Source organism: Mizuhopecten yessoensis, unplaced genomic scaffold, assembly GCF_002113885.1.
Source record: "Mizuhopecten yessoensis strain PY_sf001 unplaced genomic scaffold, ASM211388v2 scaffold7205, whole genome shotgun sequence".
NCBI classification, from domain to species: domain Eukaryota; kingdom Metazoa; phylum Mollusca; class Bivalvia; order Pectinida; family Pectinidae; genus Mizuhopecten; species Mizuhopecten yessoensis.
Genome location: NW_018406933.1, coordinates 476,650 through 500,690, shown reverse-complemented (window position 1 = coordinate 500,690; position 24,041 = coordinate 476,650). Strand labels below are relative to the sequence as shown.

Here is a 24,041-nt window from a genome sequence, read left to right as displayed (position 1 = left end):
CCCCTCCGCCCATTTCTAAGAAAGAGAAGAGCAACATCTGCTCCAACAATAAACTGGGGATGATGCTAGTTTCATAAACTTACATTATTATTAGCAAAACCAGCCGCACAAGGTTAATCAGCATAACGATATTTGTAGATTCACTTTCTATTTATTTATAAATACAAAAGTGTCTCAGTGTGACAATCTCTGAAATCCATGAGTTCCGCTTTTGATATAAGGATATCTTCTCTGTATTTCTTTGATATATCATGCTACACTTGAAGGCTCAATTATATCAGTCTGAAGTCTGATGGAGCTTTAAAAAAAACGTGCGACAATGTAGCATACACATCGTTAAGATTTTAAGATTGGTGGAGCTCCTCTATATTCTGCACACGGCAGGTATCTGGCTAACGATTGATTAGATAGTGTATATCTGAAATCAATCATACAGCACACTGCGATCTTTCGATTTCTTCATAACATATTACACGGAATGCAGAGAGATATGTAAAACGAGATCAGATCCTTCGAATTTCGAAAAAGTAGTTCGGTATGACCATATCAATTTCTGATGAAAGAGACATATTCGTTTTAAGAAAAAAATGTTATTGCATAAAATGAAGAAAAGTACCTGTTACACTTGACTTGAATCCTGACGCGCTTGCCATCCTTGATTTACATGAACATTGCCTATAAACAACAAAATACACACATTAAAAAAGTAACTAGTGATATCAAGTAAGCCAGTAGAAAACTTGATTCTAATTCAGATGAGATGCAGCACGGCATTGGTGACGGTGATACCACAATATAATGCCACACGTTTCAAAATACAGTAGTATTATTCCATAACTGAAAGGACGCAACCAAAAACAAAAACAAACACAAAACACAAACATAGAAAACAGCTAAGTGTTATTTTTATATTACGTATATTAAATTTATTTTGTAAAAATAAATACATTTGTGTAAGATGGTAACTTTATGTATAATTAGTTATCATTACAAACTTGTGTTTTGCATATTATATAAGTTGGCTCTTGACAGTAATGTCCCTGCTCCAGAACAGCACCAAGCTGTTGACCATCTGTTATCTATTTATAACGATCACGTGTTAATGACCACACTCGTGTTACTAAGGGATAGCCTGCGATCGGCTTATTAGGTCATTATGCCCTATGGTCAAGCTTGAACATTCATCATAGCGTGTACACGGGATCAGCTGGTGGGGTCATCGTGCCCTATGATCAAGGGACCTAGCTTGACCAATCAGCGATGTGCGCACCTCTGAGAGAGTCTGTCCGACTACCATCTGCATCACTCAGAAAAAACAAAAAATATGCTGCGTAGCTCCACACATTTTTGGAATAATAAATTGTGCTTTGGATATTGTTTACTTTAAATTCCTTACTTATCCCACCTCTTTTTATTAAGTCTTGAGCCAGCTTATATCTAAATTGTTGAATATTATTTGTATTGTTGAGCCCATAATTTGTACCCCACCCACCTCTGTTGTTACATATAAACAGAAGTAAATGTACTTCTGATGTATGTATTATCAAACATAACTAATATTTGATAATACAAATTGTGAACTTGTAGTGTCACAATTTTGTACCTGTCAGTAATAAAAGACCATTTAACAACAATTCTATTTTCTGTTTTGTTTTTGTGTGTAGCAGTTAATATGTACAACAAAACAAGCTGCAGTCTCTGAACACGCTACCTTGCTGACACAAATGTATGTTTGTAAAGCTTCTCTGATGATATTTCACTGACTGATTTATTTTAGGGAAACAAACCTGACAAATACATGATTTATACAAAATAAAATATCTTAATGATACCAGTCCCACTGCACTTAGTTCTATGTGTATTTACAGTAATCTTCCCTTAATGTCATGTTGGATATATATGTAACACATTCGAGCGAGATGACTTCCGTTGATTAGAAGACTGAGTCGGTTAGAATGGTATAGCAATGTCAAGTCCATGGTTCGAATCTCGGTCAATGGGAACTAAATGTTGGTAGACATCTTCTCAATGTTTGGATATTTTGTACTCGCAGAATATTTTGGTTGATTAGTTTTGTTCATTTCATGTTAGTGGTTTTCTTTCCCGCAATGTTTAGATATGTACGTAGTTACTGTTTTGGCAATGGTACAGGTATCCATAATGCCAGGACAAGTTCATACACAGGTTTTATTATCTATTAACATTTGTCTGGATCCACTTTTGTTATTTTAAATTAACCAATAGTTCTTTTACATAAAGTAATGAACAGAAAGAGGGGATTCAAACGGTGGTTAGGTAGTCGTCTGTAACAGATACATGTACATCGTCCCAAGGTCAAATTTTACATGTTCTTACAGCAATAAAAAAAAAAGAGATAAAACAAATCTCTATCATCACATATCACAGGTGACCACAAGTGTGGCATTAAATGAGATATGTATATAATATATCTCCCATTTTTGCAAGACGCACGTGTCCAATGTCATGTGGGATACATCTTTCTCTTACACTAGACAGTGGGATATATCCTTCTCTCACCCTAGGGCTTCGACGGGGGGATTCCCCTATTCATAACAATGGTATGACGTCACGTCAACAATACAATGACGTCGCGCCAAGAATCTATCAGCGTCACATCAACACTGAATATAGCCTGTAACGTTAACATTACATTGTATATGATCCATAATGAGAGAACAGGGAAAGAGAACAAGAATTAGTCACCCCCTTGAGGGTGAGATAGGGGAATCTTAAGTTTCTGTCTGAAGTCCAATCACTCGGAAAAGCTTTGTGTTTGTCAACTTAAGAATCTCCCCCTCAGGTTCAGATTCCCCAATCTCAACCAAGGGGTTGAAAGCTTCTATTAACCTCACATAAGTCACCTGGTGACCTCAATTTCGAAAAATACATTATCTTTCAAATGTTTATTAACGGTTGCAAGGAAACTATTCCTTAAGCTAAACACGTTCGATGCCATTCCTTTCAAGGCTGTTAACACACGTTTACCTCCGTGATGATGATTCATAGTTTAAAAAGGAATACTATATGTACTTTTTAGTTATGAAAACAAAAGAAATACCAGCCACGTGTGTAGAAGTTTCCATATGAATCGACAAAAAAGCAATCAGTCATAAAACTCATCATTAGTTCTGATTATGGGGTGATACTAAGCTTTTCAAAATTCGGTGAAAGAAAGGATACACTCATATATATGATTCAGATGGTATCAAATTCATAACCTAACTACACAGACTTATCATCTCCCCTTCACAGCAAAAAGCGAAAGCATATCTACTTCCAAAAAATTATGTTTGGCTATCAAACACATTTCAAATGAAATTACCCTAGTTTCAATTTATGATTAATAAAAACTTACACCAAACGGAGTTTTGCGTCATCTCAACATTTCTGTCTGTCAACGGTCCATGGTTATTTCAGTATGGAGTGTATTCTACAAGGAAACAAACAAACACATGTACTCATTCATAAACAAATCGATATATTAATAACATGTATATTATAAACATAACTGTATATTACTTGTACCTCATAGTAGTATATTCACCGTTACTTATAGAATGTCCGTGTCTGAAAAGTCATGTATGTCTCTATCATAATTTACATGTTCAAGCACTACATAAACCACATAACGTGGTTAACGAGAGCGAACGGGTATTGAACAATACCCTATTCGAGAACAATCTGCATGCTATTTCTTAGAAAAAGGTTGTGATAACGAAATTAGAAATTACACTAGCTTTACATAAAACACTTATCGCAGAGAAGAAACATTGTTGTTAAAAGAGGAAATACACATAACTTGTAATGTGTAATTTTGCAAACTAAGTAGAATCTTCACAGTGGCTGTGTTGGTTTAAACCGTTTAAATGACTACCGGAATTGTACATAGTACAATGTAACGAGGTATTTGATTGACAAAAGTATACATTTGTTATCAATTGGAATGTTCTACAGTTTTACTAGGTACATTGTTATTCATTATTTTTGTGCAATGTGATAACAAACAGTCAAATGAAAAATGTCGAACTATAAACCCAAATGAAATAGTTTAATAGGTGTTGATTAAAAAATCTATCACAGTTTCAAAAGTAGAGGTATCAACATGTTTTTTTAACAATTTACAACTTAGATTTAAACATGTCTTACCCGCTGAGTTTCGTTCTGAATCACAACGGATCGATTATATCATTATTTAATTAAGAATTTATTGGAAAAACCAGACTAGTTCAAAATAGCATCATGCGTCGTTGTTGTAAACCAGGTTGTTTACTTGTGTCTACATGAGGGTCAACATTGTACGTGTATAGGCACACTGCGGCAAAATTAAAATATATATGTTTTTGTAAGCCATGGCCAGGTACAAAGATATCATACATATATACATTTACCCTTGGTTAAAACTTAAACCACAGTAGTATCTGTCATGCATGGCAGCGTTTTGTCCTTATGCAAAGTTGTGACCTTATTCCTCGAGACACAATATATGTGTTACCTTTTGGGACATTAACCGAGCTCAGTTGTAAACAGATCGATATGTAAAAAGCATGTATATTATAAACATAGTTGTATATTAACTTACCTTAGAGTAGTATAGTGACCGTTATTTATAGAATAAGTACACCTTTATTTGTTAAGTCTGTGAGTCTCTATTATATTTCAATGTTCAAGCACTACATAAACCATATCACGTGAGATATACCATAATATGCATGTCATTTTAGTATAAGGCTGAGATAACGAAGGTACAATTTCAAATAACTTCACAACAAAGGAGATGACCAGGGCACACATGGTGGTAGGAACTCAAAGGGGAATAGAATGTGTGAAAATGTCTGTGTGAAGGGTTGGAGGACAATGGTGTGTGGATGTAAGGTCAATTTAGTATAATGCATTGATAAGTTAATCGTGGTCCTTAGACAGGAAAATGGTCGTCAAAAGACGTGTAAAAGAGAAATGTAGCCCCGCCTCCCGGGGATGGAATTAGCCAATAGAATTAGAAGATTTAGTTAAGCAGAAGTAGTGTTAGATTGTCTTTATAAATGGTAGATATCTAAGGTTGACAGAGTAGAAGGAGAGAGCTGAAGGAGAGAGTCCAAGGACAGAGTCAGAGATAGACAGAGATAGAATTAGAGAGAGATCTTGGGAAGTGAGACTGAGGAGAACTAAAGGAGAAAGAATGGAGTTGGAAACAGAAGGGAATGGATTGAACAATTAACTTTCCATGTATAAGATATGAAGTTGGACTAAAATAAAGGAAGTGGAACTGACATAATGTGTCATCATTTGTAACCTAAAGTTCCCAAGTTACCTAGGGTCCCAAGTGATAACAAGTCAGACCGGTGATAGATACATAAAGTTTGTTTTAATCTGTAATCTGCTTTTTTCTTGTAAATTAAGTAGATTATTTCGGTTGAAATGGCTACCGGAAGTGAATATTGAAACGACTGGACTTGATTGTAAATACTGTAAATATTATATCAAAGGAAAGCTTTTTCGAAAATTCTACATTCAAAATGGATAATGATTTACTCAATACATATTTATTTTGTATAATCAAAATAGGATAAATATTAAGAGTCAAAAGTCAAAATCTAAACGTCTGTCACAGATTACGAAAGTTAACAAAATAGCATTCCTTTTACAACTAACAACTTACCTGCTGAAATTCGTATCAAACCTCAACTGATCAATTACTATCGAAGCAATTACCGGAAACCCGCAATATATTAACGTAACATGTGTGTTATCGTCTAGGGTAGTTCCGTTGGCTAGGTCTACGTGTAAATACACAATGCGACGGATATAAATATCGACTTTTGTAAGGCAAGGAGGTCACGTTCAAAATGTACAAATGTATGCGTCACAGATACCTGTGATTAGAACAGAAACCAGAGTATTACGTTTCATGCATGACAGCGTTCTTAATGATGCCGGAATCGCGACCTTATTCATGGAGACACATTACGTGTACATTTTTGTCATCCAGGACATAGATGTACCTACATTAACCGATCTCTGTTGATATTTATTTCTGGGCATATGAATCCAAGTACACTCAGGTGTACAATTATACTGACGTTGACATAAATACTATTACTAACATTTATAAGCAATATATATATGTATATTTCTTCAAATTTACTGATGATAATACATCCAGAAAAAAGTTCATTCAAATGCGCTTCAAGCAACGTCAATGAAAGTGGGGCTGGGCGTAAATAAGTGGGCTTATACAATGTATCAGAAAGAAGAAAGTCGCAAACATGTTAAGGGTACTGATACATTGTCATTCTGAGGACATCACATGTATACAGCACAACCTCAATGCCATGCTAATTTAAGATGTAACGCGAATGCCTACGAATTCAACAGGAAAATATTTACAAGAAAAAGATGTCTACATCTGGTATAATTAGGACAAGATAAGAGGAAAACCTCACTAGTTTCTTTTTTCGATATGAAAAAGTTATAAAAAGGACTTGCAACTATATTGTTTTCCTGAAAAGTTGGTCATTAAGTGTACTGCGTTGCATTCGAAATCAGGAATGTTAGTTAGCTAGTTTTGTCCTAGTTAGAGGTCATTGAAAAAATAATTTGGACTATTTGGTGTCAGATATTTAAATAATTATTTAGGGTATATAGTGGTTGGGTGTTTCTTACATATGAAGGCAGGGAATTCCAAAGATCCACAGTCGTTGTATAATTGTGTTCTACACGCAACTGAACGGAAGTACTCTGTAGCTCTTGTGTTGTGTCTATACATATCAGATTGACGAGGAGAAGGTACATCAGTGAGGTAGGACGGTGATACACCGTGAGCTGTTTTATGTTATTGAATATTCTTAATATCTTTACGTCTGGTGAAAAGACTTGTCCTTCCATTTTCTCTATAAAGTCCTTCCCTAATTTTAAGTTTGGTTCCCCTAGTTACGATTCTAGCCGCATGTAACTGAATTCATTCTAATATTTTTGACTGCTTTATCGTCATATTCTCCCCAACAATATTTGCATATTCCAGAACTTGTTTTATAAAAGAAAAACACATAATCTGCATTGACTTTCTGTCGATTTTAAATTTCAACCTTTTCATTAATCATAGCTTTTTATTTAAGCTCAATGTGGTTTGCCCATCTCCCTCTCCCCATTTGTAGAGAGTTCAACACCAATGTGTCGGTCGGAGTTAAACTGCTGAGGAGGAATATTGTTCATTTATAAAGGAGGAGGTTCATTATATTCTTACTTATTGTTAATGTTTTAGTTTTTGATGGGAAAATTTAACAAGCCATAACTCAGACCAGGGCTGTATTTGTTAAGGTTATCATTTAAGAATATTTGCATAGACAACGGTTATATCAATAATGAGGTATACTGACGTTTCATCAGCGAATGGTTTAAACATTACATGTATGCTGTCTACTATATCATTAATAAATATAAGAAAAAGGAAGCGGGCCTATAATTGGTATATTGATAACGCTTCTCTGTTTAAAATTATGTTAACTATTTTCGACCCAAATGAGCAGTTGAACATCAATTCCGCCGTTAAACAACTTACGCAATAGACCCCGGTGAGACACTCTTAAAAAGGCCTTGCTTATGTAACAAAAAACACACAGAGTTATTTTCCCTCGTCTAGCGCGGAGTTAAGATATTGTTGTATACATATAATAACTGATTGAGAATGGGATTTCCTGACCTGAAACCAGACTGACACAGAGTCAGCAGAGAGTGGTCAACAATAAAAGTGTGCTACAACTACGAAATCCTGGATCAATCATGGATCTTCATAGTGTCATCATAATGAAATCTTAGTAGAAACGGCACATGCCGTGTTAGACCACCGTGCACCGTACCAGAATCGGCGGTGGTCGAACTAACACCTTAGTAATGTAGTGAGTCTCCCTAGTGTTGCTCTGAGTCGGCATGACTCCCAAACACAACGGTCACCCAGAATGGCCACGAGAGCTTGCACAGCGGTTTTACGGCGGTCCAATGGAAAGGCCGGTGGTACTACGTTGATACTACGGTTTTCAAAATACCGTAGCTAGACTACGGATGACCTCGGATGTTTTAAGCTGTTTAAAACTACTGTAGCAAGCTACGGAACACCCAGGATCAAAACGGATCAACACGGATGACACCGCTTTCAATACGGACTCGCAACGGATACACAGGGATGTCCCCGGATCGCACCGCCGTAGCTCACCGTGGCTATATACCGGCACAGTGTGACTGGGGCGCTGGCTATCATGTTCTACATTTGTTACAAAATTTACATATTTTAAACACACTACCCATTTGCTACACCCACTGTTTAGCTAATTTTACGTGTCTGACCCAGGAACCATTACCGACTAGTTCATTAGTAGGTAGTGATATGTAGGGTGTCAAGCAGTGGATACTATACCAAAACATTCTTTCTGTAGGAATATTACTGGTTTTCAATAAATAAAGGTTTTTATGAACATTAGGTAAATTGATGTCGTCAGGCAGATTGCCAAGTATAAAAATACACAATGACACGGACTCGTCCAACGGTATACACATACGCAGTAAATCAGACAAAGAATCGTCTGCTGGATAACCAAAAACGTAAAACCACTCAATCAATCAGTCGTTAAACAGGCAAAGTGCAGTCACACAGTGTTTACAGGCTGTGCACAATGTACAAGGTCAATGTTCATTATACGTGACCGACAAGCTTTCAACACATGTATACATTCCATTCAGTGTACTAGTGGGGAAAAAACAGTGAATATATAATTTCATAACAATATAATGCCATACAATTCAAAATACAGTAGTATTATTCCCTAACTGAAAGGACACAACCAAAACCAAAAGCAAACACAAAACACAAACATAGAAAACAGTTAAGTGTTATTTTTAAATTATGAATATTAAATTTATTTTGTAAAAATAAATACATTTGTGTAAGATGGTAACTTTATGTATAATAAGTTCACTTAGAGTCTATCATTACAAACTTGTGTTTTGCATATTATATATGTTGGCTCTTGACAGTAATGTCCCTGCTCCAGAACAGCACCCAGCTGTTGACCATCTGTTATCTATTTATAATGATCACGTGTTCATGGGATGACCACACTCGTGTTACTAAGGGATAGCCTGCCATCGGCTTATTAGGACATTAAGCCCTATGGTCAAGCTTGAACAATCATCATACCGTGTACACGGGATCAGCTGGTGGGGTCATCGTGCCCTATGGTCAATGGATCCAGCTTGGCCAATCAGCGATGTGCGCACCTCTGAGAGAGTCTGTCCGACTCCCCTCTGCATCACTTCGAAGAAGGTCCGCACATTTTTGGAATAATAATATCTGTGCTTTGGATGTTGTTCACTTTAAATCCCACCCTTATCCCACCGCCTTTTATTAAGTCTTGAGCCAGCTTATATGTAAATTGCTGACTATTGTTTGTATTGTTGAGCCTATCATTCGTATCCCAACTTTGTTGTTACATATAAACAGAAGTAAATGTATTTCTGATCTATGTATTATCCAACATAACTTATATTTGATAATACAAATTGTGAACTTGTAGTGTACCTGTCATAACTAAATGACCTTTTAACAACAATTCTATTTTCTGTTTTGTTTTTTGTATGTAGTAGATAATATGTACAACAAAACAAGCTGCAGTCTCTGAACATATTACCTTGCTGACACAAATGTATGTTTGTAAAGCTTCTCAGATGATATTTCACCGACTGATTTCTTTTAGTGAAACAAACCTGACAAATACATGAGATACCAGTCCCACTGCACTTTGTTCTATTTGTATATGCAGTAATCTTCATGTTAGTGGTTTTCTTTCCCGAAATGTTTAGATATGTACGAAGTTACAGTTTTGGCAATGGTACAGGGATCCATGATGCCAAGACAAGTTCATACACAGGTTTTATTATCTATGAACATTTGTCTAGATCCACTTTCGTAATTTAAATTAACCAGTAGCTCTTTTACATAAAGTAATGAACAGCAAGAGATGATACAAACGGTGGTGAGGTAGTCGTCTGTAACAGATACATGTACATCGTTCCAAGGTCAAATTTTACATGTTCTTACAGCAATCAAAAAATAAAGATAAAACAAATCTCTCTCCTCACATATCACAGATGACCATAAGTGTTCATTAAGTGAGATATGTATATAATATATCTCCCACTTTTGCAAGACGCACGTATCCAATGTCATGTGGGATACATCTTTCTCTTACACTGGACAGTGTGATATATCCTTGTCTCACCCTAGGGCTTAGACGGAGGGATTCCCCTATTCATAACAATAGTATGACGTCACGTCAACAATACAATGACGTCACGTCAACAATCTATCAACGTCACATCAACACTGAATATAGCCTGTAACGTTAACATTACGTTATGTATATGATACATTATGGGTGAACAGGGTAAGAGAACAAGAATTAGTCACCCCTTGAGGGTTAGATAGGGGAATCTTAAGTTTCTGTCTGAAGTCCAATCAATCGGAAAAGCTTTGTGTTTGTCAACTTAAGAATCTCCCCCTCAGGTTGAGATACCCCAATCTCAACCAAGGGGTTGAGAGCTTCTATTAATCTCACATAGGTCACCTGGTGACCTCAAGTTCGGAAAATACATTTTTTTCTAAATATTTACTAGCGGTTGCATGGAAACTATTCCTTCAGCTAAACACGTTCGGTACCATTCCTGTCAAAGCTATTAACACATGTTTACCTCCGTGATGAGGATTCATAATTTAAAAGGGAATACTATATGTACTGTTTAGGTATAAAAACAAAAGAAATACCAGCCACGTGTGTAGAGGTTTTCATCCGAACCCACAAAAAAGCAATAAGTCATAAAACTCATAATTAGTTCTGATTATGGGGTGATACTAAGCTATTCAAAAATCGGTGAAAGAAAGGATACACACAAATATGTTATTAAGATGGTATCAAATTCATAACCTAACTACACAGACTTATCTCCCCTTCACAGCCAAAAGCGAAAGTTTATCTACTTCCAAGAATGTATTTTATATTTTTTGGCTATAAAAGATAGCGTTGAGCAAACACATTTCAAATGAAATTATCCTAGTTTCAATTTATAATTAGAAAAAACTTACACTGAACGGAGTTTTTGCGTCATCTCATTATTTATGTCTTTCAACGGTCCATGATTATCTTTATGGAGTGTATCCAAAGAAACACATGTACTCATTCATAAACAAATCGATATGTAAATAGCATATATATCATAATCATAACTGTTTATTAACTGTACCTCAGAGTAGTATATTCACCGTTACTTATAGAATGTCCGTGTCTGCCAAGTGCTGTGTGTCTCTATTTTGATGCCAATGTTCAAGCACTACATACATCACGTGGGTAACGAGAAATAACGAGAAGTGAATGATACCCTATTCCAGAACATTCTGCATGCATTTTTTTGGAAATGGCTTAAATAACGAAAGTAGAATGTACACTAACTTTACAAGAATACTTGTCTTATCACAAATACGATACATTGTTGATAAAAGGAGAGATGCATGACATTTGTTATGTGTATTTTGCAAACTCAATTGAATCTTCACAATGAGAGCGTTGGTTTAAACCGTTTAAATTGTAACCGGAAGTGAACATTGTATAAATCGTTACGATGGTAATTGATTTACAATAGTGTAAATATGATTTATTAATTGGAATGTTTTACTCGGTACTTATTTATTTAGCAGGATACATGTGAGACAAAATGACAACAAACAATATGATTCCAAATGTCGAACTAAATGGATATCTTCGAATATGTTCGAATTTTGAAAGTCAGTTTCGAAAGTTAACAGTTCAACATTTTTTAACAATGTACAACTTAGATTCAAACTTGGCTTACCTGCTGATTTTTGTTCCGAATCACATCGGATCGATTATATCATCATTTTAAAAAAATCTGGAAAAACCTGCTTAGTTCAATATAGCATCATCGCGGTAAACCAGGTTGTTAATAAGAACGTTCATGTGTATTACACGTGTGTATATATGTAGGTCTACATTGTACGTGTATAGGCACAATGTGTCAGAATTTTTATATTTACTGTTTGTTAGGCAGGGCCAAGTGCAAACATTTGTTACACATGCACATGTACCCGTGGTTAAAACTTAAACCAGAGTAGTATGTGTCATGCATGGCAGCGTTCTTCCGTATGCAAAATTGTGACCTTATTCATCGAGACACAATACGTGTGTCTCCTTCTGTGACATTAACCGCGCTCAGTTGATATTTATTAATTTGCATATGAATTCCAGTACATGCATTTGTACAATTGCACTGATATTGACAATAATATTTGAATATCTGAATTGTAGTAAGCCAGCTCGTGCATGGAAAAAAGCGAGCTTCCGGAAATTCCGCGAAATTTCAATACCAGATTTCAACAATGACATTCAGTATTGTTCCGCCCTTCAATCTACTGAAGGCGAGTTTGATGATCTTGTTGAAGTATACACATCTGGTATAGAAGCCCTTATAGCGAGACACACACCTCTGCAAACTAAGGTGATAACTGTGAGACCAAATTTCCCGTGGTATATTGAAAATCTATGCGTAGAAAAACAGAACCGTAGAAAAGCAGAGAGACAGTGACGACGGACCAAATTAACCGTTCACCAACAGATTTATAGAGAGCATTGTCGGCTAGTTGGTTCACTACTCTTTCAGTCAAAGAAGGTTTATTATTCGGAAAGAATCGAAGAATGTGGCAAGGATAATAGACAGCTTTTAAGACTCACCAAAAACCTAATGGGACAGAAAGGTGAAATTATCCTACCAAGCTGTAATTCTGAAAAAGACTAAGCAAGCAAGTTTAGTGATTACTTTCTGTATAAAAACAGCTCAATCAGGAAAAATATTGCCGAAGTGAACACCTCTGCTGACATTGACATCTCTATCATGACTGCTGACATTGCATTTGATGGGGAACCATTGGCAAAGCTCTCACCAACAACCCAGGACGAGTTGCGCAACATTAGCATGACCTCGCAATCAAAGTCCTGTGAGCTTGATCCACTGCCTACAGACCTATTAAAGCAATGTCTTGAAGCACTGCTTCTGTTGATTACCTCAATCATGAACAAATCATTGGCCGGGTCAAAGGTTCCATTATTTTTCAAGAAGGCATATGTCAGACCATTGTAAAAGGTGCCTGGAATTACAAGGAGGAGTTGAAAAACTACCGCCCAGTTTCAAATCTGCCTTTTCTGTCTAAGATCTTGGAGAAGGTTGTGTTTAGAGGTTCATCTCCATGCAAACAGTCTCCATGACAACATGCAATCGGCCTGCCGCATAGGACACTCTACTGAGACGAACCTCCTACGTGTACATAATGATATAGCTTCTGCATCGGATAACAAGTGCAGAGCGGTGCTTGTCATGCTGGACTTGTCCGCTGCATTTGACGTCATCGACCATGGTATACTTTATAAACGTCTGGAATACTCTTATGGAGTGACTGATACCGCACTATGCTGGATACAGTCTTACCTGAGTGAACGACGACAGTGTGTTGCCATCGGATCTTACACCTCACATGACAAAGTACTATATTTCCGGGTTCCTCAAGGGTATGTGTTAGGACCACGAAAATATTGTATGTACTCCAAACCGATTGGAAATATTTGTCGTCGCCATAGCCTTCGCTATCATTGTTATGCCGACGACACAAATTTACATGGTCATCAAACCACAGGACAGTTGGAATACCGTATCAGAAAGTCTGGAAGCTTGTCTGACAGATATCAGTATCTGGATGAACGCCAATATGCTTAAGCTTAATCGTCTTTTCCCCAAAGTGTCAGCAATCAATGGCTTTCCAGCTCAAAGTCGGTGCCAGAACTATTGAGACTGTTCCACCTGTTAAAAACCTAGGGTGATACTTTGATAGCTCACTGAACATGGAGCTATTGCCAAATCCTGTTACTACCAGATCAGGAACATCGGCTGTATTCGGAAGTTTTTAACTGCAGATGCATGCAAGATTTTGGTGCATTCACTCGTTAACTCTCGGTTGGATTATGGTAACGTCCTGCTCTGTGGTATATCTGACAAACTAACTAGTCGTATGCAGAGGGTCCAGAACACTGCAGCACGGCTAGTTACTCGTCCTCAAAAGAGAGAGCACATCACACCTGTGCTTTATTCGTTGCACTGGTTACATGTACGAAACAGGTCGCAGTACCATTCTGGTGTACACATACAAGGCACTGAATGGAACAGCTCATCAGTACCTACAGGAGCTTGTTGCCCTGTATCAGCCGTCAAGATCACTGCGGTAGGAGTCAGAATCTTTGTTGTGTGTCCCAAAATCTCGTACTGTGACCTACGGAAACAGATGCTTTGGGAGTGTTTCGGCTACGTTGTGGAACAGCTTACCATCTGTATTAGAAAGTCAAATACCCTGGCCAAATTCAAGAGGGACATCAAAACTCACCTCTTCACGTCTGCATTTTTGAATCTTTGCAAAGACGTCATGTAAATACCACCTTTTTATTTGTTCAATTATGTGCACATTGCTTGCTTAAATGTATAAAAGTGATTGTAAGCCTTTGTTTTTTGTTTTCACAATTATAACCATTACTATTATCCATATGTTGTAAGCGCTTTTGAGTAATTTTACAAATAATATAGGGCGCTATATAAATGTTGTATTTTATTATTATTATTATTATTATTACTAATATTTCAAATATCATCTATAAGCTATATTTATAAACAGTTCAAGATTTGCTAAGGGTCAATACATCAAGTAAAAACATAACTGTGTATTTACTGTAACTCAGAGTAGTATTTATATATAGAATTGCTGCGCCTCTGTTTGCCAAGTCTTGTGTGTCTGTAATATGATTTAAATGTTGAAGCACTACATAAGCAACACCACATAGGACAAAACGGGTTTAGTACTGTAAAATCACCAAATTCATTTGACATCAAATTTCGTCTATTTCGTGGATAACAAAAGTCCACGAAATTAAATCCCCACGGGAAAACAAATGATATGTTATAGATAGGGGGAAATCAGAAATCAGCGAAATATAATGTCCATGAAACAGGTAGTATATGAAAACCACGAAATGTTAGCCCCACGAAAATTAAATATTCTACTCGAAAACATGTCATGTTGTCTTCTTCCGGGAAGGATCCATTGTTGTTGAAATGAGAGATACCTATAGAATGTTGAAATTTGTAATGTATATTTTGAAATCTGAGTGAAGGTTTAAACCGTTTAAATGGCTACCGGAAGTGTACATGGTATAATTTGCAGGTCATTTTTAGTAAAAAGCTGTGATAACAAAAGTAAAATTCCCAACAACTTCACAAAAATACTTGTCCTATCACATGGAGCATACCTTTTTGTTTAAAAGAAAGAGACATTAAATCTGTTATGGTCTGAAATCTGTTTTTCTTTTGCAAATTCAGTAGAATATTCACAATTGATTCTTTTAAATGGCTACAGGAAATGAATATGGTAACGACTGTACTTGATTTTAAATAAAGTAAATATGATATCAAAGGACGCTAATTCGAATGTTCTACAGTTTAATGTGTACTTATCTACTCATCCAATGTATATTTTCAAATCACTTGTGATTATGATATCGACTCTCTCGGTACGGTATTAAATGCCTAATCGATAGAATTACTTTAATGATCCCATGTAGATACAAGGGAATTCAGAGGCCAATAAAATGTGCCATCAAGTATGTTTCTATTTCCTAAAAATAGCAATGGCCAAACACAATCAATTGCAGAAACTACTATATTAGTTCGACGAGTGGCTAAATATTTCTATTGAAATAAACGGAATCGTCTAGTCGTAAAATAGGAAAAGGGCTCAGAAAAAAACCAGAGAAATTTAAGTCGTTGATATCGTCGTTTCGGCTAAGCCAGGTTTCGGTAGATGACAAGGGGTTAATATTGTATAATTCGCTAAATAGAACCTCGACCTTTTGTAAAAATGAAAATGTCGTATGTTCAAGCTCTTCACTACAATTATATGAGCACGAAGATTCCGAATACAAATCGGGATCAGTTTCAATATCACCAGAGAGTAGTTACGATAGTATAGAAAAATCAATCAAGAATACAAAACACCACGAGAGCGAATTTGCCAATACTCTGCACCTCGACTTGAACACGACTTTACCAACATAACACGATTGCATATATCACAAATATTAGCCTGTATTATACTATCTATCGTTAAATGAAATATGTCAATACGAATGAATCATTTATGTTAAAATATCCATGATGTGATTCAACGGTAAAATAAACCAATCCGAGCTCGATAGAGACCCAGACAATCAGGCGTATTATATATATGTATGCTTGTAACGCTTCTCCGATGAAATTTCACTGGCTGCTTTATCTTAGTAGAGGGTTAATATAAAATATCTGACACAGACATTATGTATACTTTAAAATGTGTTTTAAGGATCCTTGTCCCACTGCACTTTTGGTTTTGGTATATACATTAACATCCCCTCAATTTTGTTTTGGAGATAATTGTAATACGGTTTGGCAAGGCAACTTTCGTTGACAAGATCGCTTAGTAGGTTTAAGGTAGTAAAACAATCTGAAGTACCTGGTTCGAATCCCGATCTAGAACCTTTGAATCTTCTTTTACTCTCAGAACATTTTTGTTGTGGATTATTTGTTTTGTTCATTTCATGGAAATTTCTTTTTATGAAAGTCCCGAAGGTTATGGTTTTCTTTTCAGAAATGATTGATAAAAGCCATAGTCATGCCGGTGAGATAGTTTCCAATAAGTAAGTACAGTTCGTGCAATGGCACCGGAATCCTTAATGCTAAGACAATTTTATACATGGGTTTTAACATCTAAGAACAATCTTCTAGAACCACTTTTCGTTATTTTAAGTAGGCAATGACCATTTAAAGAAACGAATAGCAAACACGAATGCAATTTGTGGAAGGGTAGTTTTATGTAACAAGTACATCGCCATTAAGTTAAACATTATCTTTTTTAACAGCAATAAAAAAAATAAACATAAAAAACAGACAAACAATGGATATAAACCAAATCCATTACATCACATAACGCAGGTGACTACAAGTGTGACGTTAACAATGAATTTACAAATTTGATTATTTGGGAAATTGGGTAGGTTTGCAATGTACAATAACGAAAAGATACTGTCTATTGTAACAAAAGACACAGATGGCCTGTATCGCTCACGTGTTTCTTTTGTTACACGAAACTGACATATAAGGTAGCTTAAGACCAAACTAACACTTAAAGCTTACCTTTCATCTCATGACTGCAATGAAGAAAACGATTCACACATCCCGTCTATATCACATACCCAAGTATCATAAATCTAGACCAAATGGTTCTTAAAATATTTTTGTTTGAGGTTTTTAACATGTTTCACCCCTGTGACCTCAAAACTAGGTCAAGGTCATTATCATGAGGAGAATTTGTAGCCTTTAGTCCCGGGTACCTGCTGGCTAAATATCATGACCCTGGGCCTAAGGGAACTTAAATATTGTGAAAGCTTATTACCCATGTTGACATTTGACGCCCCGACTTGCACTTAAAGTTGACCGTTTACCTCATTACTGTACTAAACAATGCACTTATGGTCAACATAACATACACAAGTATCATGACTTTACTCCAAATGGTTCTTAGGAAATTATTGTTTCAATCTTTTAGCATATTTCAACCCTGTGACCGCGAAAGTAAGCCAAGGTCAATTTAATAAGGACACTTTACCGCACTCCATCCAAGGTACATACTGGCTCAATATCATGATCTAGTTCATCCAGTTCTTCAGAATGCTTTTAATGCTATTAACACATGTATACCTCCGTGATGAAAATTAATAATATAAAAGGGACTACTATGTGTACATGTTAGTTTTTTTCTTTTTTCACATACATTTCTTGTACATTTAATATGTGAAAAAAGAAAATGCCAACCCTTTGTGTACAGGTTTCTCTCCGAACCTTTAAAAAATCAATTATACATACAACTCAGCTATTCAGTATGAAGTGTATTATATAAGAAAACAAACAAACACATGTACTCATTTATAAACAAATCGATATAATAATAGCATGTATATTATAAACATAACTGTATATTAACTGTACCTCAGAGTAGCATATTCACCGTTATTTATAGAATGTCCGTTTCTGTGTGTCTCTATTATGATTTAGATGTTTAAGCACTACTTAAACCCCATCACGTGGTTATCGAGAGCTAACGGGAATTGAACGAGACCCTATTCGAGAACAATCTGAATGCTATTATTTTTTGGTAAAAGATAACGAAAGTAGAATTTACACCAACTTTTTAAAAATACTTGTCTTATCGCAGATAAGATACATTGTTATTAAATGGAGACATACATAACATTTGTAATGTGTATTTTGCAAACTTAACAGAATCTTCACAATGAAAGCGTTGGAGTAAACCGTTTTAATTGTAACCGGAAGTGAACAAACATTCAAAAATCAAATGTCGCACTAAATCGCAATCTTCAAATACGTTCGGATTCTCAAAAATATGTCACAGTTTCGAAAACTGACCTATCAACATTTTTTTAACAATTTACAACTTAGATTTAAACTTGGCTTACTTGTCGAGTTTCGTTCTGAATCACAACGGATCGATTATATCATCATCTAAAGAATTTCCGGAAAAAAACCCATTCAAATGGCTACCGGAAGTGTACATAGTATAATCTGCATGTCATTTTTAATAAAAGTACAAGTCATATCACGCTGATCATATATTATTGTTAAATATAATTTGTCATGGTCTGAATTATATTAAGAGTCGAAAGCCGAAATATAACCAGGCGGTAGTGTTTAAAATCTAAGGTGGCAGTGTATGAAATCTAAGGTGGCAGCGTATGAAATATTAGGTGGCAACGTATGAAATCTAAGGTGGCTGTATGAAATCTTAGGTGGCAGTGTATAAAAAATAAGGTGGCACGCATTAACTTCAACCCATCAGAATGGACTTACCATTTATAACCACCCTCTGTTAACTGTTATTTGATATTTTGAACCATATTAGCAGTTGACCATCAATTCAAAAATTGAACAATTTACGCAGAAGACACTGATGTCAAACTCTATCGAAGTCCTTGCTTATGCAAAAATAAACCATTTCCATTAGCGCAGAATAAATATCTTCATTTATCAATAACAACTAATTTACAATGGAATCTCCTGATCTGAAACAAGACTGACATGGAGTAAGCAGAGAGTGGTCAACGATAAAACTATAAATTCTTTTTAAAACACATCTTTCCACCACTTTTACCATTGATACAATTGAAATAGGACGATAATTACGAAGTAGTGAACGACCCCCTTTCCTGTTAGTTGTGTAACGTTTGCCTGTTTCAATACAAGTGGGAACTGACTATGGGTAATACAAAAATTAGAAAAATATAAAAATTCAGGAGGAAAACTAAGGATTTCTAACCGCTGCTTTAACGAGGATTGATGATGTTAGAACCAATAGCTTTGAAACAGTTCAGAATTATAATGACATAAATATTATCTTGCCTGGTCAAGAAAACTTTCACCAACGTAACAATTCCCAATTGACGAAGAATTGCGTATACATACTATATCTAATAGAGACGAAGTTCGTTTCTGTGGTTCGTTTCCTAATTGGGATAACTTAGAATTTAAAATTAGCGTACATAAATGTACAGTAGTGCAATGTATGTTTGTGACCCAGACGATAAGAGCTAAAATCACCTGCGATTATAATATCGGCTATCAGGTACAGTAGTGATTGACTAAACAATGGAATGACTTATATGACCCCATGTTTTGCGGCAAAATATATACATTACAGTGTATATTTGTATTTATATTGTAGTCATCTCGTCGTTTCTCCTCGAAAAGGCAAAAAGACGACAAAAGTCGAGCAAAAACACAAAAAAGCTACGCGATGAAGTGTAGTGGTAATTTACGTGTACACTTAACTATGGAGTTTAATGGTAATTTAGGTGTACACTTTACTATGGAGTGTAGTGGTAATTTAGGTGTACACTAAACTAGTGATTATATGGGTAATTAAGGTGTACACTTTACTATGGAGTGTAATGGTTATTTAAGTGTACACTTTCCTATGTAGTGAAGTGGTAATTTAGGTGTACACTTTACTATGAAGTGAAGTCGTTATGTAGGTGTAGACTTTACTATGGAGTATAGACGTTATCTAGTTATACACTTTACTATAAAGTGTAGTGGCAATTTAGGTTGACCTTTAACTATGAAGTGTAATGTTTTTTTAAGTGTACACTTTCCTATGGAGTGAAGTGGTAATTTAGGTGTACACTTTACTATGGAGTGTAGTGGTTATTTAGGTGTACACTTTACTATGGAGTGTAGTGGCAATTTAGGTGTACACTTTACTATGGAGTGTAGTGGTAATTTAGGTGTACACTTTCTTATGGGGTGTAATGGTAATTTAGGTGTACACTTTCCTATGGAGTGTAGTTGTAATTTAGGTGTACACTTTACTATGGAGTGTAGTGGCAATTTAGGTGTACACTTTACAATGGAGTTTAATGGTCATTTAGGTGTACACTTTCCTATGGAGTGTAATGGTAATTTAGTTGTACACTTTCCTATGGAGTCTAATGGTAATTTATATGTATACTTTCCTATGGAGTGTAATGGTAATTTTGTTGTACAATTTACTATCGAGTGTAACGGTAATTTAGGTGTACACTTTCCTATAGAGTGAAGTAGTTATTTAGGTGTACACTTTACTATGGAGTGTAGTGGTAATTTAGTTGTACACTTTACAATGGAGTGTAATGCTAATTTAGGTGTACACTTTCCTATGGAGTGTAATGGTAATTCAGGTGTACACTTTACTATGGAGTGTAATAATAATTTAGGTGTACACTTTCCTATAGAGTGAAGTCGTTATTTAGGTGTACACTTTACTATGGAGTGTAGTGGTAATTTAGGTGTACACTTTACTAAGGAGTGTAGTGGTAATTTAGGTGTGCACTTTACTATAGTGTGTAGTGGTTATTTAGGTGTACACTTTACTATGGAGTGTAGTGGCAATTTAGGTGTACACTTTACAATGGAGTTTAATGGTCATTTAGGTGTACACTTTCCTATGGAGTGAAATGGTAATTTAGTTGTACACTTTCCTATGGAGTGTAATGGTAATTTATATGTATACTTTCCTATGGAGTGTAATGGTAATTTTGTTGTAAAATTTACTATCGAGTGTAACGGTAATTTAGGTGTACACTTTCCTGTAGAGTGAAGTCGTTATTTAGGTGTACACTTTACTATGGAGGGTAATGGCAATTTAGGTGTACACTTTCCTATGGACTGAAGTCGTTATGCAGGTGTACACTTTACTATGGAGTGTAGTGGTAATTTAGGTGTACACTTTCTTATGGGGTGTAATGGTAATTTAGGTGTACACTTTCCTATGGAGTGTAATGGTAATTTATATGTATACTTTCCTATGGAGTGTAATGGTAATTTTGTTGTAAAATTTACTATCGAGTGTAACGGTAATTTAGGTGTACACTTTCCTATAGAGTAAAGTCGTTATTTAGGTGTACACTTTACTATGGAGGGTAATGGCAATTTAGGTGTACACTTTCCTATGGACTGAAGTCGTTATGCAGGTGTACACTTTACTATGGAGTGTAGTGGTAATTTAGTTGTACACTTTACAATGGAGTTTAATGGTCATTTAGGTGTACACTTTCCTATGGAGTGAAATGGTAATTTAGTTGTACACTTTCCTATGGAGTGTAATGGTAATTTATATGTATACTTTCCTATGGAGTGTAATGGTAATTTTGTTGTAAAATTTACTATCGAGTGTAACGGTAATTTAGGTGTACACTTTCCTGTAGAGTGAAGTCGTTATTTAGGTGTACACTTTACTATGGAGTGTAGTGGCAATTTAGTTGTACACTTTACTATGGAGTGTAGTTGTAATTTAGGTGAACATTCTACTAGTGAGTATAGTGTTTATTCAGATGTATACTTTACTAGTGAGTGTAGTGTTAATTTAGATGTATACTTTACTAGTGAGTGTAGTGGTAATTTAGGTGTACACTTTACTATGGAGCGTAGTGGTTATTTAGGTGGACACTTTACTATGGAGGGTAATGGCAATTTAGGTGTACACTTTCCTATGGAGTGAATTCGTTATGCAGGTGTACACTTTACTATAGAGTGTAGTGGTAATTTAGGTGTACACTTTACTAAGGAGTGTAGTGGTAATTTAGGTGTACACTTTACTATGGAGCGTAGTGGTTATTTAGGTGTACACTTTCCTATGGAGGGTAATGGCAATTTAGGTGTACACTTTCCTATGGAGTGTAGTTGTAATTTAGGTGTACACTTTACTATGGAGTGTAGTGGTAATTTAGGTGTACACTTTACTATGGAGCGTAGAGGTTATTTAGGTGTACACTTTCCTATGGAGTGAATTCGTTATGCAGGGGTACACTTTACTATAGAGTGTAGTGGTAATTTAGGTGTACACTTGCCTAAGGAGTGTAGTGGTAATTTAGGTGTACACTAAACTAGGGATTATATGGGTAATTAAGGTGTACACTTTACTATGGAGTGTAGTGGTAATTTAGTTGTACACTTTACAATGGAGTGTAATGATAATTTAGGTGTACACTTTCCTATGGAGTGTAATGCTAATTTAGGTGTACACTTTCCTATAGAGTGAAGTCGTTATTTAGGTGTACACTTTGCTATGGTGTGTATTGGTTATTTAGGTGTACACTTTACTATGGAGCGTAGTGGTTATTTAGGTGTACACTTTCCTATGGAGTGAATTCGTTATGCAGGTGTACACTTTACTATAGAGTGTAGTTGTAATTTAGGTGTACACTTTCCTATAGAGTGAAGTCGTTATTTAGGTGTACACTTTGCTATGGTGTGTATTGGTTATTTAGGTGTACACTTTACTATGGAGCGTAGTGGTTATTTAGGTGGACACTTTACTATGGAGGGTAATGGCAATTTAGGGGTACACTTTCCTATGGAGTGAAGTGGTAATTTACGTGTACACTTTACTTTGGAGTGAAGTGGTAATTTAGGTGTACCCTTTACTAGTGAGTGTAGTTGTAATGTAGGGGTACACTTTACTAGTGAGTGTAGTGGTTATTTCGGTGTACACTTTACTAGTGAGTGTATGGGTAATTTAGGTGTACACTTGACTATGAAGTGCAGTGGCTATTTAAGTGTACACTTTACTATGGAGTGTATGGTAATTTAGGTGTACACTTTACTATGGGGTGTAGTGGTTATCTAGTTATACACTTTACTATAAAGTGTAGTGGCAATTTAGGTGTACACTTTACAATGGAGTGTACTGGTAATTTAGGTGTACACTTTCCTATAGTGTGTAGTGGTAATTTAGGTGTACACTTTACTATGGAGGGTTTTGGCAAATTAGGTGTACACTTTCCTATGGATTGAAGTGGTAATTTAGGTGTACACTTTACTAGTGAGTGTATGGGTATGGAGGTGTACACTTTAATATGGGGTGTAGTGGTTTTTTAGTTATACAATTTACTATGGAGTGTAATGGTAATTTAGTTGTACACTTGTCTATGTAGTGAAATGGTAATTTAGGTGTACCCTTTACTATGGAGTGAAGTCGTTATTTAGGTGTACACTTTGCTATGGTGTGTATTGGTTATTTAGGTGTACACTTTACTATGGAGGGTAATGGCAATTTAGGTGTACACTTTCCTATGGAGTGTAGTGGCAATTTAGGTGTACACTTTACAATGGAGTTTAATGGTCATTTAGGTGTACACTTTCCTATGGAGTGTAATGGTAATTTAGTTGTACACTTTCCTATGGAGTGTAATGGTAATTTAGATGTATACTTTCCTATGGAGTGTAATGGTAATTTAGTTGTACAATTTACTATGAGTGTAACGGTAATTTAGGTGTACACTTTC

The 24,041-nt window shown here is 35.7% G+C and overlaps 1 protein-coding gene across 6 annotated transcripts in view; it reads right to left on the bottom strand.

Annotated features, from left to right (window-relative positions):
- The window catches only part of LOC110453253, a 46,356-nt gene that overhangs the window by 14,561 nt on the left and 7,754 nt on the right, over positions 1 to 24,041 (bottom strand). The window contains exons 1-3 of one of the 6 annotated variants that reach the window (XM_021502134.1): positions 11,327 to 11,407; positions 3,377 to 3,451; positions 617 to 675 (exon numbers count right to left, since the gene is read on the bottom strand). In XM_021502134.1, the coding sequence (XP_021357809.1) occupies positions 617 to 653 (37 nt within the window). In that variant the 5' untranslated portion in view covers positions 654 to 675; positions 3,377 to 3,451; positions 11,327 to 11,407. Of the gene's footprint in view, positions 1 to 616; positions 676 to 3,376; positions 3,452 to 3,546; positions 3,711 to 5,677; positions 5,940 to 11,307; positions 11,411 to 11,913; positions 12,027 to 24,041 lie in introns of those variants that run through there. The other 5 variants (XM_021502133.1, XM_021502136.1, XM_021502135.1 and 2 more) reach the window with 5 other exon arrangements.